The sequence below is a fragment of the Manacus candei genome, unplaced genomic scaffold (genome assembly GCF_025592945.1).
Source record: "Manacus candei isolate 608988 ecotype Guabito, Panama unplaced genomic scaffold, ASM2559294v1 h1tg000037l, whole genome shotgun sequence".
Lineage (NCBI taxonomy): Eukaryota > Metazoa > Chordata > Aves > Passeriformes > Pipridae > Manacus > Manacus candei.
Window position 1 is genome coordinate 1,033,777 of NW_026138085.1, and position 18,139 is coordinate 1,051,915.

General features: G+C 52.5%; 1 protein-coding gene across 4 annotated transcripts in view; it reads right to left on the reverse strand.

Annotated features, from left to right (window-relative positions):
- SIL1 (SIL1 nucleotide exchange factor) overlaps window positions 1-18,139 on the reverse strand; it is a 100,919-nt gene that overhangs the window by 79,430 nt on the left and 3,350 nt on the right. Inside the window, exons 1-2 of one of the 4 annotated variants that reach the window (XM_051793801.1) lie at window positions 17,296-17,474; window positions 15,168-15,282 (exon numbers count right to left, since the gene is read on the reverse strand). The exons of 2 other annotated variants lie outside the window; for them this stretch is intronic. In XM_051793801.1, the coding sequence (XP_051649761.1) occupies window positions 15,168-15,179 (12 nt within the window). In that variant the 5' untranslated portion in view covers window positions 15,180-15,282; window positions 17,296-17,474. Of the gene's footprint in view, window positions 1-15,167; window positions 15,283-17,295; window positions 17,475-18,139 lie in introns of those variants that run through there. One more of the 4 variants, XM_051793804.1, reaches the window with a different exon arrangement.

Here is an 18,139-nt window from a genome sequence, read left to right on the forward strand (position 1 = left end):
AGGGACCCACAAGGATCATCCAGTCCAACCCCTGGCCCTGTACAGGCCCAGCCCCAAGGGTCACCCCCTGTGCCCCAGAGGATCAGCCAAACCCTCCTGGAGCTCTGGCAGCCTTGGGGCTGTGCCCACTGCCCTGGAGAGCCTGGGCAGTGCCCAACCAGCCTCTGGGGGAAGAACCTTTTGCTGAGATCCAACCTGAGCCTGCCCTGACACAGCTCCAGCCATTCCCTCAGATCTTGTCAAAGAAGATCATGTATTAGGGAGAGAGCAAAGGGTGAGACTCAAAGCAGCCTCTGTTCCTGGCAGGGTTCCTCCTGTCAGAGCAGGGAGGTTCTGCTCCACGGCTCCAGAAAGCCCCATCTGCCCCAGCAGCCACAGAAAGCACAGCACAGCATTCTGTTCCCATTGCAGGGACATCCTCACTGATCCCACGAGCTGAGCCTGCACAGCCCCAGGATTACAGCTCCTGTAGTCACAGGTGACAGTTCAAGGCACGTCAGCATGAGGAGCTGTTTTATTAATGCCTCTGCTGCTGGGAATGCAGTGCTCATCCACAGCCCCGCTCAGAGCCTGCACTGCCTGTCCTGGGCCACTCCAATCAACCCATCTGAAGCCTCATCTGAATGCTGATCTCCTCCTCCAGGAAGCACATGGACATCCCAGAGAGCTCCACAGCCCCTTCAACAGGCTCTGGCTTTACAGCCAACTGGAAGCAGAATCCCAGAATCACTGAGGCTGGAAAAGCCCTCCCAGCCCATGGACCCACCCTGTGCCCCATCCCCACCTTGTCCCCAGCCCAGAGCACTCAGTGCCACGGCCAGGCCTTCCTGGGACACCTCCAGGGATGGGGACTCCAACACCTCCCTGGGCAGCCCCTGCCAGTGCCTGACCACCCTTTCCAGGGAGAAATTCCTCCTGATGTCCAACCTGACCCTCCCCTGGCACAGCTGGAGGCCGTTCCCTCTCCTCCTGTCCCTTGTTCCCTGGGAGCAGAGCCCGACCCCCCCCGGCTCCCCCCTCCTGTCAGGGGGTTGCAGAGCCAGAAGGTCCCCCCTGAGCCTCCTTTTCTCCAGGCTGAGCCCCCCCAGCTCCCTCAGCTGCTCCTGCTGCTCCAGCCCCTTCCCAGCTCCGTTCCCTTCCCTGCACACGCTCCAGCCCCTCCATGTCTCTCTTCCATGAGGGCCCAGAACTGGACACAGCCCGGAGGGGCCTCAGCAGGGCCAGCACAGGGACAGTCACTGCCCTGGTCCTGCTGTCACACCATGGCTGATACCAAAATAACAATAAGCTATAACAATAAGCCACCTCTTTGTTCTCATGGAGGGTTCAGCTAGGGAAGAGGAGAATTACGTGTCTTGCAAAATTGCCTGCAAATTTCCTGGTTCAGGGAAGGTGTCTATCCAGCCACCCTCAATGGAGGTGGTCAGTGGTAACAGAAGTACCAACAGCACACTGTGTGTCTACAGGCAGAAATAATTGACAGAGCTCCCTGACTGAGTGAAGGCAGCACCGGAGAGCTATTCAGTGATGGAAGATCTCGAGGAGCACAGCTCAAGTTACCCTTCAGCTGAACTGTAACACAAAGACTGCTGGCACTCACAGCCTCTTCGGCTGAAGGTAAACTGTGCTGGGCAACAGCAGCTCTGGAACTGTCCTACAGCCAGCCCTGCAGGTGGCTGTGTGACTGGAGAGGGGCACGGAGGACACAGATGCCATCAGCAGATGAGAGCTGAGATCCCCTTCTCACACAATGCCATTGTAATGACTGGCATCCAGTATGTGACAGGCTAAGGGATGTGAGATGCCACAGAGAAAGAGAAGGAAATTCAGCTGACCTGACCTGAAATTTTATTCCCCTGGGCAAGAGGGTCCCCAGCTCTGTGATGAGCAGCTGGTTTTGCTGATGTGCTGCAGAGCAGTGTCAGTCAGATGCCCCGGGGCCATCCTGTGGCCGGCAGTCCCTCCTGTTCAATGACTGCACAGCTACACCGGCAGGAGAAAGAGGAGGGTTGAAGCTGAAATTCAGCCTGTGCATAAGAGAGAAAAGAGCTGATGGACAAACAGAGGATTACTGGGAGGCCACAGGACACTGTGCCTTCCCCACTCATTAGTTGGCTCTGCACAACCCTCTGCTTTCAAAGAGAAGACCAACCTGCATCCACCATCATCCTCTCCTTCCCAGGGCACAGACACAAAGGCTCCTGGAAAGCACATCCCAAGCTAAGAGAAGCCAGCCTGGAAATACCCATGGACTGGGGAGCACAGGCTCTGAAGACCATGTGTCTGCTTGGCAGGCCTCACTCCTGACGACCCACCTCAACTCTCCCTGCCCTGACAGTACCTGGGCATTGCACCATGGATTCTAGCACAAACTGGATTTCCTCCACAAATTGCCATGAAAATGCAACTTGCCCATACTAAAGACCCAACTGATCTCATAAGAGAGAGCACAGGCCCTGTCCTTCCAAACACACTTACCTGGAGACAGTCACCTGCAGCACAGTTTCATGGAAGATCCAAGCCAAGGAGAAAGATGAGGCAAGAACCACAACAAGCTACCAACCCCTGCACCTGCCTTCACCAAGAACAGGATTTGTGAGTCTTTGATACCACTTTTCCCCCTCTTAAAACCCATCTTCATCCTCTTTTCATGCTTTTTCTTCCCTAAGATGAGGCCTAGTAACTGGCTGCACCTGCCCCAGGGGCAGTGCCCAGGTTTCGTGCTGGCTGATTGACAGGCACTTGAGGGGCTCCAGGGACCCCCTGCTCTGGGCACCTATCAGAGTTCCCTCCTGCCATGGACAGGTCCTGGTCAGCAACATTTCCAAAAGGAGGCAGGAGTGAATTTTCCCCTTCATTAAAGCCAGTATTAAAACTACAAAGATCCTCGAAGAGACCTGAATACACTTGACTGATCAAAGAACTGCATCTGAATAAATATTAATAATAAAAACAGAATAAAATCATAATTATGAACCTATCACCTTATGCAAAACAGGAGAAGAGCCCTGAATAGCAAACCCAAACAGAATCGAGAGCTTCCTTCAGGGACCCACATGATGCTCCAGAGCCCCAGTTCGTTTGTCCTCAACTCTCCCAGGACAAACCAGGCAGGAACACAGTCCTTCTCCTCTACTCCACTCTTCTGCCCTCCACTCTACTCTGGTGAGACCCCAGTGCTGCATCCAGCTCTGGGGCTCTCAACATGAGAACATGGAGCTACTGGAGCAAGTCCAGAGAGATGTTCCGAAGGCTGGAGCCCCTCTGCTCTGGAGCCAGGCTGGGAGAGCTGGGGGGGTTCACCTGGAGAAGGGAAGGCTCCAGGGAGACCTGAGAGCCCCTTCCAGGGCCTGAAGGGGCTCCAGGAGAGCTGAGAGGGACTTTGGACAAGGGCCTTGAGGAATAGGATAAAGGGCAATAGCTTCCCACTGGCAGAGGGCAGGGTTAGATGGGATATTGGGAAGAAATTGTTCCCTGTGAGGGTGGGGAGGCCCTGGCACAGGTTGCCCAGAGAAGCTGTGGTTGCCCCATCCCTGGAAGTGTCCAAGGGCAGGTTGGACGGGGCTTGGAGCAACCTGGGCTAGTGGGAGGTGTCCCTGCCCATGGCAGGGGGTGGGACGAGATGGGTTTTAAGGTTCCTTCCAACCAAACAGATCCCCCTCACTGGGCTGGCACAGACTCCACACAGCCTCACTCAAGGTCTGATGCCCAGGGTGGTCTCAGCAGCTCTGCTCCTCCAGGAATCCTGCCACTGGGAAAGTACACTCCTGCCTCCAGTGAGCACCCCCAGAATAGATTTTTAGATACACTAACCCACACAGGAGCCCACTGCACTGACAGCCCCCAACCCCTGCCCGAGGGTCCCACCTGGGCACGAAGCCCCTGGGTGAAAGGCAGGACAGGCTGCTTGCAAACACCCTCCCACCTCCATGATCTCAGCAGGGAGGGCACGGCTGCCATACAGACCATCCCATTGATGTCGCTCATGAAATAGCTTAAAAAAACCACATTTATTCTTCTTGCTTGCTCCTCATCATTTACTCCTACTGGGACTCTGCTCTGGCGTGTTAAAAACACTCCTACACAAGGGAAAAGTTGCGGGAACACCTTCTCATATTTGGCTGCCTACGGAGAACCCACACAGCACGGAGGCCACGCTTTCAGGTTTACAGGAATAAATCATGGCTCGAGCTCTGCAGGCTGGGCCCAGCCCAACCCCAGCAGCAGGTCCTGTGGCAGAAGCACCACTTGGAACCGTGGTGGAATTCCAAGGGGAGGAATCGTGACATGGGCAGTGGGGCGGGAGGAGCAGGATAACCATGGCACGAACACGTGTTTACAGAGCTTGGTGCACAGTGCAATCACACAGCCTTTATAACCGCCACCAGCAAATAATAACAATAAATATTAATAACCCCTCCAGGCTCCCTAACAGCCATCAGCTCACACCAGCCCCTCCAGCAGCAGCTCAGCTACTCTTCCCACAGCGCTGCCAGGTGCTGATGGAAGCGGGAGCAGGACATGAATATATCCAGGGCAGGAGGTGGCACAGAGGCACCCGGGCACAGTGAGGGCAGCTCTCGGCATTGGCACATTGCCACGGGAGCAGAGCAGGGGGTTGTTGTGGGTCACTTATGGATAAAGCTGGAATTGCCCCTTCTACCCGGCCACAACCCCGCCCCTGGTGTTTATCCAAGCCCGCGCAGTTTAACACTAAACATCGTTTAGTCTGTTCAATTGACTTAATGAGTTCATTCAGGAAGCAGCGTTCCCACAAAACGCTGCTCTCCAGAGGGCAGGAGCACAGCTTTGCACTGCGGCGGTTTGAAGGCTGAGCAAGGCTGCCCTCACCCTCCCCACCGCTCCTTAGCAGCGCTGGCAGAAGGGGCCACGCTCCGCCCTGGCTCAGCACGATCCCAAAATTCCAGGGGCTGCAGCGGGTGTGCCACCAGCACCCCTCAGACCCCCCGCGCCAGGGAGCGACCGCTGAGTCCAGCACGGAGCGTACAAAAGCAGAGCGTGCCTCAGAGATCAGAGGACTGAGTTTATCATTTATTATTTATAAGAAACGCATCTCTCTGAATTCCTGGCAGCTGCTCTCGCAGGGCTCTGCGACTGCCTGCACGCCCTCACTCCGCAGAGCTCTGGGGCCAGCAAGGACGTTCAAACCCACACCAGAGCACAGGGGCTGATTTGCACCAATTTAAGATTTGCCTGGAGACAAGAGATGTGCAGAGACCTTCTGGACAGACATCCTGCCGAAAGCTGCCACACTGCCTAACCTCAGCCACGGGAAAGAGCTTTCCCCTTCCTCCTCACCTCCCCAAACCCCAGCTGGAAACACCTCTCCTCCTGCCCCTACCCATTCCCTTCTCCCGCTCCTTGCTGCAATTTCCCATGCACAGCACATATAATTGAGTGATGTTCCCCCCCCCTCAGATCTATCACTTCAATCAGTCCCTATTTGCAAGGTGACACCTTGGCTCACACTAACCCAGGAGTCTGCCAGTGTTCAGTGTGGTTTTTTTACCCCCTCTGCTTTCCTGAGCTTGGAAATCTAAGAGGAAAGAAAGCACACACTGCACCAGCCAGGCCCCAGGGCACCCTGATGTCCCACTGCTGGTGGGACAGAGCCAAAGATTTAGCTGGCATATTCCCAGCCTCTCTGGAAACAGGTTTTGTATTTTCCAAGTTCCTGCTGTTCACTTATGGCTCTCACATGAAATAACAACCTCCTTCTCCTGTCAGATGCCACCTTCCCTATAAAGGGACTCAATTAAGAGGTTAAAAAAACCTGCAAAATTCCGGCTCAGTGTTACAGAAATCCCACGGTGATGGATCAGGCACACAACTCCTACAGCAGCACCAGCACTGCTCTGCAGCCCCAGGACAACCATCCATCCCCTGTGGCTGTACATCCACCAGGAACCTCCTGGAAGGTTTCCCGTGGGCATGGCCAAGCCAAGGACACCCCGTGCCACAGCCCTGTGGAGCCTCTGGCACAGGGGTGTCCCCACAGCGGGCAGTGAAGGACTTCTCCAGCCGCCCTATTGATCCAGCGGGAACAGTGAGCTGTGAAGTTTATGACAAATGCATTTTCTCACCTCTGCACAGTGCACCGGGCATGGTGACAGCTCTTACTGCCCGTGAGGACCTGGGGGACAGGGAGAGGAGGGACAGCAGGGAGCACATGGCATGTGGGCAGCAAACATGGGGCTCACCCATGGGAAACATGGCCCAGCTGTGTGGCCAGGGTTAACATGGCATGGATTCAACCTGCAGGATTCATTTCATGGGATGCCTGGCTGGATGTCCAGCTCAGCACCTCCCTTGCAAGTGAGCTGGGCTCCCCAGTGCTTCCAGTTTTGTGGCAAGGTCCCAGTTGAAAAGGTGAAGACCACTGGGAACCATCTCGTGGGCTAAACCAACCCAGGACCTGCCAGACTGGCACCAAAACTCAGAATAAAGCCCTAAGAAGCCAAAGTCAAATCCTCCCCTTAAGGGGAATAAGGAGCTCCCTGGGGATGAACATAACTAAGCAGGTTCCCTCCTGGCTTTGTCCCAGATCCCTGCATCAATCCAGACAAGTCCCACGCTGGAGCTCAGTTGCTCCATTTGTAACATGGACACCGTGGTTACAACTGAGGGAATTGTGGGGCTCCTTCCACTGAGGTCTCCATCACTGTCTTTCTGTGCTTGGATGAAAGGCATAATCCAAGTTTGTTTATTTTTTTCACTGCATTAGTGCCTTCACAGTGGTCTCAGAGGATGCCTTTGTTTAGCAATTAAATGAGCCCTGGGACAGGAATGAGCACGAAGGGAGAGCTGAGAGACTGCCACTGCCATCATCTAGAACAGACACACATGGTGGTTTCCATTCCTGTACCCAGCCTTTTCCCACCAAGACTGAAAAGCGAGTCCTGTTCCCCAGTTATCAGAGCCTCCCCAGGCTGAAGCCAAAGCAGAACAGCCAGTCACAGCAGGCAGCATGCCTTCAGCAGGGATTTTCCTAAGGAAATTTAAAATAAAAAGAGCTCCAAGGGCTGCAAATGCAGAAGTAAATGCACAGACATAGAAAGCTGAAAGCGAACACAATTCCTTCCCTCTCCTGTTGTTCATCATCTGCCACCTCTACTTTGGGGAATGATTTGTTGCCTTTTAGAGCTATTTATATGTTACTTGTAGCACTGCATGGAAAAAACACTTTGAAATGTTACGGTGCACCATCCTTATTAAACAACCCCTCAGGCACCACGGAATTGCTCCAGCCAAGTGAAGGACACTGCCCATTTGCCTCCTCAGGGGTAGGTGCCAGCCCCACTCCTCCAGCAGAGAAGGCCTCACAGGTCCCTCTGGAGGCCTGACTGCTGTTATCAGATGGCCCAGATCATCCACAAGATTTGTGTCCTTCCTGTTGCCATCCTGCTTTTTGCCTCGTCAGCCTCTGCTAAGCTGAGCTTTGATCCCCCAAGTGATTCCTGGTTCAGGGACCTTCTTTCCTTTTGCTGCCCAGACATGAAGGACACGGAGCTGGAGCTCCTCAGCACCTCGGCTTTGATGTGGCACAAAGTGCCTGGCTCTGAGATTCCTCTGGTCTCTTCAAACAGCAGCAAAGCCACGGCTTGTGATCTGTGCAAAAGGGCATTTTCCTTGGGGAATGGAAGTTCACATCCACCTTGTCACAGCAGAACAAGCCACATTGGTGCTTCAAACAGCTCCTCAGCCTTAAATCGCTGTAACACGGTGACAAAGTGAAGAACCTGCCTCTGAACATCCCCTGGATCCCAGTGGAGTTGTGAAACAGTATTTCTGTGAATGCCTTTGCCAGCACAGGACCCTGCATGTGCCAGAGTCACACAAGCCACTGCACTCGAGGGCTGTGGGGTCCGCCCGGCTCCTCTGCACAGGGGAGGCTCCAGCAAGTGCTCAGCTACAGATATCTGAACTGTAAGGCTGGGCCATGCAGGTGTGCACAGTGAAGGGTCATGGAGAGAGAACTAAAGCAGTAGTAAAGTAGTAATAGTAAAGCTCCCAGGCCACAGGTCCCTCCTGAGCTCCAGGACCGTGCTCCCTGCTCCCCAGAGACAGGGGGTTCACTCAGCAGCAGCACCTTGGCTCCATCCCATTGTCCCTCAGCCACAGCAGCCCAAAACCTGCACTGGGGAAGGACGACAACAGAGACATGACCAGAACTGAGTGGGTTTCCTCCACGATTTTCCCTTCCAAGGGACAATGAATGTGTTTGCAACCTCTGCACCTTCTCATCTCTGCACTGTTTCTCATCTGGAGCTCGGATCAACAGCAGGAGATCAGACACTCAAAGGGAACATCCTTTTGGTGAGAACACCCTATAAAGAGCCATTTCATGGACTGACATCTCAGTAGCTGAGCAGCACCAGTCCACGAAGGGTCCTTCCTTAGGCAGTCCTGGCTGTCACTGCATCTGCTGTCTCTGCAGACACTGTGACACCCAACGCAGCAGCCAAAGGACACAGGGATCTTCACTCTCCATTTCTTGGCCTTTGCTGTAAGGCTACTGGCAAAGCCAAAGACATGAATGCTCCCTGCCTGCTGGCAGAGCTGGCAGCCACAACACTCTCAGCTCTGATCAAAGATGCACCTGCAGCACCTTCCTCTCTGCCATGAGACAGCAGAACACCCTGAGCAGCTGCTTCTGCATCCCAGCGGTGCCACAGCAGGTGGGGACACGGCACATCCACGCCAGGACTGCCAGGCCACGTCTGTTCAGAGTGGCCACAACAACCACAGACTTCAGCTGTCCCCTCCTGCACGCAGATTTTATCCCAAACTATTCTACAGCTTGTCCATCAGCTGCCATCTAAATGCAGCTGCCCTGTGAATCCAGGCTGTTTCAGTGACAGCCTCCCCAGTGACTTCCAGTGACCACACATGTCACATGTACAGACAAGTTTTGGCACCGACCCCAACCAGGGAGTGAGAAATCTCCCTGCACCCAGAGCTGGGCAGGGGCAGTTACTCACATGTCGAAGGGCTGCCAGCAGTGGGAACAGGCTGCATATGTTTCCCAAGGCAAGGACCCTGTCATTTATGCAATAAATGGCACATTTATTCTGCTATTCAGGAAGAAATAATAATTACAGTGGCCTGCAGTCTCCAGCTCTTTCAACTCTGTACTTAAAGAGCAGGCAAAAAAAGACCAAAGCAAACAGCACTTCCACAAAAACCTCTGAACTGGCTTTTAGCTGCTGGACAAAAGCAGGGCAGCAGGAACTGCTCCACATTGTCCCATCCCGTTCCTGTTTCATAACAGCAGCCTGGCACTGCAGGCAAAGCACGTCAGGAGGCAAAGCACTGCTCGGGTGCCTGAGCTGCCCTGACCCTCAGCCTGTGCCTCAGCACAGTGCTCCAGGTGTGCCCTGACATGTGCTCCTGCCGTGCTCCCTTCATCCCAGGGCAGGGAGCCGTGAGCCAGGCTGGGCACCAGGTGGGCTCTGCATGGCCAAGGGCACTGGGACAGCGCCAGAGGAGCCAGGGCACGCCGGGGGTCTGTCCACGAGCACAGCCACGGGATCCTCCCTCACAAACACATCCCCAGCGCACATAACTCTCCGTCTAATGAAGCTCTCAGCCCTGTTCCAGGGGAGATTTACAGAGGGCTTTTTTCTCTTGGAAGCAATAACAGATGGACAGCAGGAAAGGGAAGAAATTAATGAACAGGTAATCATTCCCAAAGTTGCAAATAGGAGCGATTCCTCACCCTGAGACAACTCTGGAAAACAAGATTAAAATGCTTAGGGGACATATTCTTGAAACTGCAGGTAATAGAACAGATAAAATGTATTTACAGTATCTCACGGGGAACGTGTACTTTTTATTCTGCTGAGAAATGTAATCTTCCACTCCTCATTGCAGAGTTAAGAGGGTGCCCCAAAAAAAGCAACTTAACAAAGTGTCTTTAATGGCACCTGGGTCCTGTTCCAGAACACAGGCTCTTCTCTGCTCCACACTCCAACGACCAAGAGGAGCCACAGCCAGCACCTGCAGCAACACCCAGCACACAAACATGAATAATCTATGCAAACAGCACAGTTTAACAACAGCAAAGGGGAGGCTGGAATGGGAGGGGGGTTAAAGACAGGCTCCCTCCACTGATGTCTCCTAAGGGAGGAGGAGGGCAGGCCTGCCTTCCTCAACTTCCCAGTGCCTGCAGAGCCGCAGCTGCCAGCAAACACACTGTGCCTCCAGTAGCCGCCAGCAGAAACAATTTGTCATGTGTCAGATCAAATAAACTCTTATGAGGCCACTGTACTCCCTGAAGCAGATGGCTGCCAAACTCCAAAGGAGAAATCCAAGAAAGCGAGCCGGCCGGTGTCAGACCCAAGTGCTCTCGGAGCCCAGCACACTCCTCACCGTGAAGCACGGCAGCACACAGGCCCACACAGCACTCCCACGTGGGGCAGCCACCACCACCACCATGACTAACGAGAATCTGGTGTTTGAATTATCACACATAGTCCAGAAACTCCTCATCCAGTGGCACAGCTCCTCACTCATCCTCGGGAGGCCTGAGGAAGGTTAATGCCTGTCAAAGGGCCTCAGTGCGGGAATATGCTGCGATGGATTATCACCCATCTGAGCAAATGGCCCTCCCCTCCCAGCCAGCACGTGCTCTCTCACAAGTGAATTCCCTCAAAATTGAATTACAGATTACTAATTTTTCCTTTTAAATAGTCCTAGAGCCTTTTTTTGTTCATTCCTGAGCACTATTGCAGTCTCCCATGCCCTGGACTTGTGCTGTTCCAGACCTCGTGTCGAGGTCCCTCGCAGTCACCCTCCTCGCTGCACAGTCCTGCAAGAACCATTAAAGCACAGGGCCTGGAATGTCCTCCTCTCTGTGATCCTGCTGGGCAGGAGAACAAGCCCCTAAAACTACTCTGGGCACATCTGCAAGGGTTAATCATGCCAGCAGTACTGTGGGGAACACAAACCACTCACCTGCTCCTGCAAAGACCAGGCTCAAGCACTCACTGGTCTGCACTGAGGGCACATCTCTCAGCCCACAGCTCAGCCACTGGCTCCAGATGTTCCAGTGTGCTCCATCTGGGAGCAGCCACCTGAGCCCTGCCACAGCCAGAAAAATTGCTCTTTCCACAGAAGATGAGTAATGGCCCCAGGAAAATGAGTCTGCAAGAGGCCCGAGGTTCCTGGATGCTTTTGCTTATGGCAAAGCAAGAGTGGTTGGGGAAAAAAGGCAGAAGATCCAAAGAAGGGACAGCAGAAGCAGGACACATTGCTTTAAGTCACCAAAAAGCAACTGTCTGTCCCAAAACTCAGCAACAGAGCCTCGAGTGACACTACCTAGCAACAAAAAGAAGTGAAAAAATGAGAAATCTGGCAGCCTAAAGCAAGGTACAAGGGAAGAACAAAATCAGGCACAGGGCATTCCCCTTGGCACAAGCAGTACCAGCACAAACCTCAGCTGTGTGGGGGGTTATCCAGTTTAATTAAAGAGCATCTGATGGCTAATGACAAGTTTTATTCAGAGATCCTTTTATCTGTACCAGGACTCCTCTCCAGCCACAGGCAGTGAGCACAGGACCCCATCGTGCCAGCCTTCCTTGGGCAGGATTCTTCCTCCCCAGGACCCTCCCACCGGCACAGCACACCCCCTCAGCCAGGCACCGGGAGAGCTGGAAAGGACTGGCGGGGCTGCTTCCAGCGAGGAGCACAACACGGGCTGTTCCTGGAGTGCGGGAAGTGTTACACCGAGATCCCGAGGAGGGGGGGTGAGCAGACACAGGTCTGTCATCGACAGCGATGTTTTTCATGAACTTACAGTCAGGAGCCAGGGTCTCCCAGATTCCCAGGTTTCCATGCTCCATTTCCACCTGAAGCCCTGTGGACAGTGACCCAGCCTGGCTCAGTGCCAGCCCCAGGCACAGCCCTCACCCCCAGCCCGCGATCCCTCTGCAGGCAGGTTAAGCAGGCAAAGCTTTAGCCATCAACCCAGGCCACGGCTTAACTCACACCTCTGAAAGGAGGCTCTTCCTCTGAAAAATTTATGCTTTTTTCAGCTCTCTGACTCAGAGATATTTCACAGAGAATCAAAGAGCTGTAGCGCTGTGGGAGTCCAGGGCACCCGCACCGACTCCCTCAGCAAGTTCTGGTTCTCTTTCTAAACAATGGCAAATTCTCCAGACACTTGGAAAGAACCAAACCTACCTCAGCCACCAGAGCCAGGCAGAACTGAACCATCTCAAGCACAAGTGCTGTGAGGAGAGGCTGAGGGAGCTGAGGTTGTTCATCCTGGAGGAGGCTCAGGGGAGACCTCCTCACTCTCTGCAACTCCCTGACAGGAGGGTGTAGCCAGGTGGGGATTGGGCTCTTCTCCCAGGAACCAGCAGTAGGACAAGAGGGTTGGGTCTGGAGCTGTGCCAGGGGAGGTTTAGGTTGGATATTAGGAAGAAATTTTTTACAGAGAGGGTGCTCAGCCATTGGAATGGGCTGCCCAGGGAAGTGGTGGATTCTCTATCCCTGGAGGCGTTTAAGGTGAGACTGGATGTGGCATCAGTGCCATGGGCTGGGAACCATAGCGGGGTTGGATCAAGGGTTGGACTTGATGATCTCAGAGGTCTTTTCTAACCCAGTTGATTCTATGATTCTGTGATCTCGCCCCCTCCTCAAGCCTGAACAAAGGAGCCCATTTACAGTGTCACCCGTGAATTCCTTTACCCCAGAGCACGTGGACAAGTGCCAGCTGTGAGTGCCATGAGGATTCCCAGCAGCCTCCTGCTGACCTGGAACAGGCTTCCCAAGCTTCTCCACATCTATTGTGTATTTGATTACCCCACACTCGCTGGAAGAAAAGGAATGGAATGCACTCAAGAGCCACTTGGTGATTCCTGATCTGGGTACAACAATGCTGGATGCAGCAACACCATGTTTCCTTCCCAGCACCCTCCCTGTCCAGTCACCAGAGACAGAACAAGGACCTCACACCCAGCCCCTCTATTCTGTCACCCTGGCAAGGGCCCTTCTGGACAAGCAATCACACGCTACTCAACAACACGACATTCTGAGTCCAGGGCTTGCAGCAGCACTTTGAGCACCCACAGCTCCTTCTGGAAATTTTCCACAGTGTAACAGTTTATTCTGCGGGCAGGAAGAGAGCAAGGAAATTAATTAAGTCAAAGTAAGAAGAAAAAACTCCTAAAGTGAGTTAACTGCAGCAGTTGTGAGTGGGCCAAGTCCATTTTAAGGGCTATGTGTTTTCACGTCCATGGTCTTGGAAAAGAAAATGGAGTGACTTTGTTCTGTATGCATATTGTCCACCATTTGTTATTGTCTGTCTATTGATGCTTACTTGAAAAACAAAATTTAATTAAATCCCACAGTACTGCATGGCCTGCCTTTGAAATATGCCTGCATTAGTGGATCATTACAGTAAATGAAATACAGCTTCATATCGGATTTTTCAAATAATGTCCTAAAACAGTTACAAATTAAATAATACTCTTGCAGAGAGAAATTAGGAGACGCAGTGTTTAGCAAGGGCAAAGAAATGTTTACAGATGAAGTCTGGAATGAGACGTGGAGGCAATGAGGCAGAGAGGGGCCAGAGGGCTCTTCCAGACCTTGTTAGGACAGTTCTCTGTGTCCCAGAAACTAGACAAGGAAAGAGTGCACCGAGGGAGGCAAGAGGAAAAGGCAGTGTCCCCAATCCCCCAAGGATGTCAGCATGAGCAGACAGGGGTTGGGGTGTGTTGGAACAGCCTGCCAACACAGGAAGGTGTTTCTGCATGCAGGAGAGCTCAGTGCACCCACACACCCTTCACATCCCTTGGAAACCCAACCAGTCATGGGAAAGTGAAGCCTTGCAACCAAGTCGGAGCAGTGAAAACCTGGACACTGAGTGGGATGAGAAAAGGGATGCAGGAATCGCAGAATAGTTTGGGTTGGAAGGGGCCTCATCATCCAGTCCAACCCCCCTGCCAAGGCAGGGTCACCTGGAGCAGGTGACACAGGAACATATCCAGTTGGGTTTGGAATGTCTCCGGAGAGGGAGACCCCAGGCCCTCCCTGAGCACCTGTTCCAGTGCTCTGCCACTGTCCCTGGAAAATTCTTGTTGAGGTGAAACTTCTTGTGTTTTAGTTTATGCCATTACTCCTCGTCCTGTCACTGGGCACCACTGAAGAGTCTGGCACCATCCTTTTGACATCCACCTTTGAGATATTTATATGCATGGAGGAGATCCCCTCAGTCTTCTCTTCTCTGGACTAATCAGGCCCAGCTCCCACAGTCTCTCCTCATAAGAGATGCTCCAGACCCCTCATCACCCTCTCCCGTAGCTCCTTGTCTTTCTTGTACTGAGGAGCCCGAGCTGGGCCCAGCCCTGCAGATGTGCCTGCCCAGGGCTGGGCAGAGGGGCAGGATCCCCTCCCTGCCCTGCTCCAAGGCTCTTCCTGATGCCCCCAGGATCCCACTGGCCCTCCCAGCCACAAGAGCACACTGCCAGCTCATGGCCAACTTGTCATTCACAAGGAAGGCGCTCTTGTGGCAGGATGAGAAATATATACACAGGGAGAAGGAAAGCAGCAGGAGGTTTGGCATCTCAGGGTAAGTAGAAGCACAAGTGGGTTAGTGAGTCAGCGCGGGGCACGGCGGCAGCGCCTGGTGTGGAACAATGTGGAGCAGCGTGTTAAAAGCCAGTGAATACTGCATGAGCCTTACAGCTCTGGCTTGAAGAGATTTTTTCCTTAATAGCACCTGGGGTGATGCCAAGTGTTCTCTGACAATTTATTTACTCTGAGAAATCATTTTCTCCTAAATAAGCGCAGCCCGTTACCACATCCTTCTTCCTGTGAGCCTGGGAAAGGCTGTGCCCTGCAGTTCCTGTGGTCTCATCTCCAAGGTGATGCACCAGCTCAGGTACTGCCTCCAGCAAGAAGGCAAAATTCCCCAAAGGAAAGGCTGCACCTGCCCCCAAGGACAGGCTGAACCTCCCCCCAAAGGACAGGCTGAACCTCCCCCAGGAAAGGCTGAACCTCCCCCAGGAAAGGCTGAAGGTGGCCGAGCTCTCATCAGCACAAGCCCTGGCCCGAGGTGCTGGCTTTCCCAAGAAGCAGAGCATGCTAGCCTAGCCTACAAGCAGGCTGGAAACAAAGAAAAAACCTTCCAAGGGCACCTCTGGATCCATTTTACAGGAAAACAGAAGATTCCCAGCTGCTGCCCATACCAGGGACCAGCAAGCAAGAGACACGTTCCCGTAGGTCCTGCTGAGTTCTCATCAGCACGTGAATCTATAATTTAGAGGAAAAACGTTCAGCCTGGCATATAATCACTGAAAGCTGTCAAATTCCAGCCCATGCAGGGCTTCCTCTGCGGAAATGATTCTGCTCTGGGACCCAGGGACTCTTCAGTAACTTCATGTCACAAAATCAGGTGATCCCTTACACATTGCCTTATCTATCCTACAACAGTAATGAGCTCTGGGACCCCACAGCACTAACAGCACATAGAAATGTTGGGCAAAACCCACCGGAATATAAAAAATACAGCCCAGGATCCTTTCTAAAGGAATAATAGGGTGGTAGAGGGGCATTGGGAGTGACATAACAGAGCTGGCACATGGAGCATGTGGGGAAAGAGGTTGTGATGAGGCTGTGGGGGCCAGACTGTGGAAGGCAGAGCCAGCACAGCCCAGTGCCCTCCTCTCCTCTCACACCAAAGGCTCCATTGGGATCAACAAGTCCAGGCCGCTCACCTGGACACCCCCAAACGCTCTCCCATCAGGCAGATTCAGGCTGGCTTTGTGCTTTCCAGGCTGTGGCAAAGCCTCCCCGACACTTCAAAGCAGCACAACCAGCTGGCACCAAGGATGGAGATTGCTGAGGCTCCACAGCCTGCCTGAGGTGGGAGCAATCCAGGGGTACCACTGTCCTCAGGCAGCACGAGCACCAGAGGGTGAAAATGAGCAGGTTCACATCCTGGTACTCCAGGAAACTCCTCTCCTCCTCTGAACATAGCCAAAATGAAGTCTGAACATCTAAAGCACCCCAGACTGCCAATCCCAGTTTGCCGAAGGAAATAAAGGGAATGGGATGTCCCATATGGAGACAGGGCACCTCTGGAATGCCCTGCTCCTGCAGTTCAAGGTTAAACACCTCCTTTGCACTGACTTCTGAAACTGCCTCTCTCAGAAGCTGCACCAGGTAATTAGAATCATTATAACTATTATTAGACCATAATATTATTATGGCATTTTTGCTACACTTGACATCTGTTGGCTCATAGATTTAACTGGTACATAAGAAATAACTGTGCAGAGATTTCTTGCAAATGAGCAGCAACATGGAAGACATTACAGCATTCTGCGATAAAGAAGTTAATTTTATGGACGTACGCCTGAAATAAAAATTCTAAAATTAAGTTAAGCCCTTAAAACCCCTTGTTAAAGGAATTATTTGTGTTTAAAGTAGGCAGCCATTAAGAAAATCCTGAGTTTTCTTCAGATGCTTAAAGGCATATACCTGGCTTGGTATTTTCTTCAGATCAACATATGTATCTTCTTCCCACCTGCTCCAGTGATCCAGAGGTTTCTGGATCATCCTCCCATTTTCCTTTTTGTCTCTCTGCAGCAGGCACTTGAATTATTTGGGCAGAGTCTAACTGCACAGGGAACCGGTATAATCAGGGCTCTTACAACCTGCTGACTGCAAATCCTATAGAATTATCAGCAAGCACACATCTAGAATAAAATACAGCTTCTTGCAGCCCACGAAGCCCAAAGGGCTTTGCAAACTGGGCTTGGGATGCAATTTATCCATCAGTGAGATTCTGCTGTAATCCAGAGTGGAACACAACCTTTCTACCCATATTTAACTACAGCACACAGCCCCCGAGAGACAAGTAAGGAAGAATTCAACAAAAACCACAGGAACACTTCAGGGAGGCCGGAATTTTCTCCCCTGGAACTGAAATTTGGTCAGGGCACCCACCGGGGTGGTGCCTGCAGGTCCCTCCCAACTCAGGATATTCCACGACTCTATGACTCAACCATCAGGCATGGACCAACACAGGAGAACAAACAGGACACAGCATCTCCACCCCGGGGAGGGTGTCCCTGAGGCACAGCTGGAGGGAGCAGCTGTGGACAGGTACCTCAAGTTACCAGCCTGGAGAGGAGGGAGAGATGAGCCCCACAGAGGAACCCTGCATTGTCTTTCAGTTCAGTGGGGCCCAAATTTCACCCCACAGTGACACCAATGTGCAAAGAAAGATGGAGTGGAAGAGTATTTCAGAAAAGGACCAACCTCTTAAAATTCCAACAGCTGAAGCCAGCAGCTCAGTCCTTACAGAACTCAGGGTGGGTAGAGCTGGCCCTGTCTGGGCAGTGACATTTTCTTCAGTGAAATCTATTTCAGCTCAAGGAATTCCTCCTCCTTAAGCAAAATTGGCACTAAGGCAGAGCCCTGGTGGAATGAGGTATCCTGCAACCTCTCCCCCGGTGACACTAGTCAGGGATAAAAATGAGTGTCATTAATTTCTCCAGAGCAAGTAATTTTTAATTCTTCCAGAGCAGAGCAACCACACAAGGAACTGGGAATTGCTTGAGGAGAAAAATGTATTTTTACTACCTTAGTCACACACAGACAAGCCCAACTCTCACTGAGGAGAGACCTGTGGACAAACAAAGGGGAGCGGGACATGCTGGACACAAATTCCTCCCACACATATCCTGCTGCTCAGGGAGTTCTGGGATTGCCTCAGAGCCATCCCAGTCCCAGCAAGCACCAGCAAGAAGCCCCAGGTAAATAAAGTTCTTGAAAGCTCTTGAAAACCACCTGAGCTTTCAGAAACAGAGTACAAATCCCCCTGTACAGAGACCTGCCCATCACACCTCTGACCAGCACAAAGCAGGCTTTTCACTCTATCCATCCAATGCTTTCAAAAACCAGAGGAGCTGGGACTAAGTCTAGGTGAGCTCACCTTAATGAAGCCCAGTGCTCATTACTAACTAAGAAAAAAGAGACCAACCAAAGCAACTCAACCTCACACACTTTAGGGGTAGCTACCAGCAATTCCATGTCACCACAGGAGAAATCCTCGTGTCTGGGCTCTCAGAGCTCAGCCCAGGTCTGCTTCTGTTCATCCTTT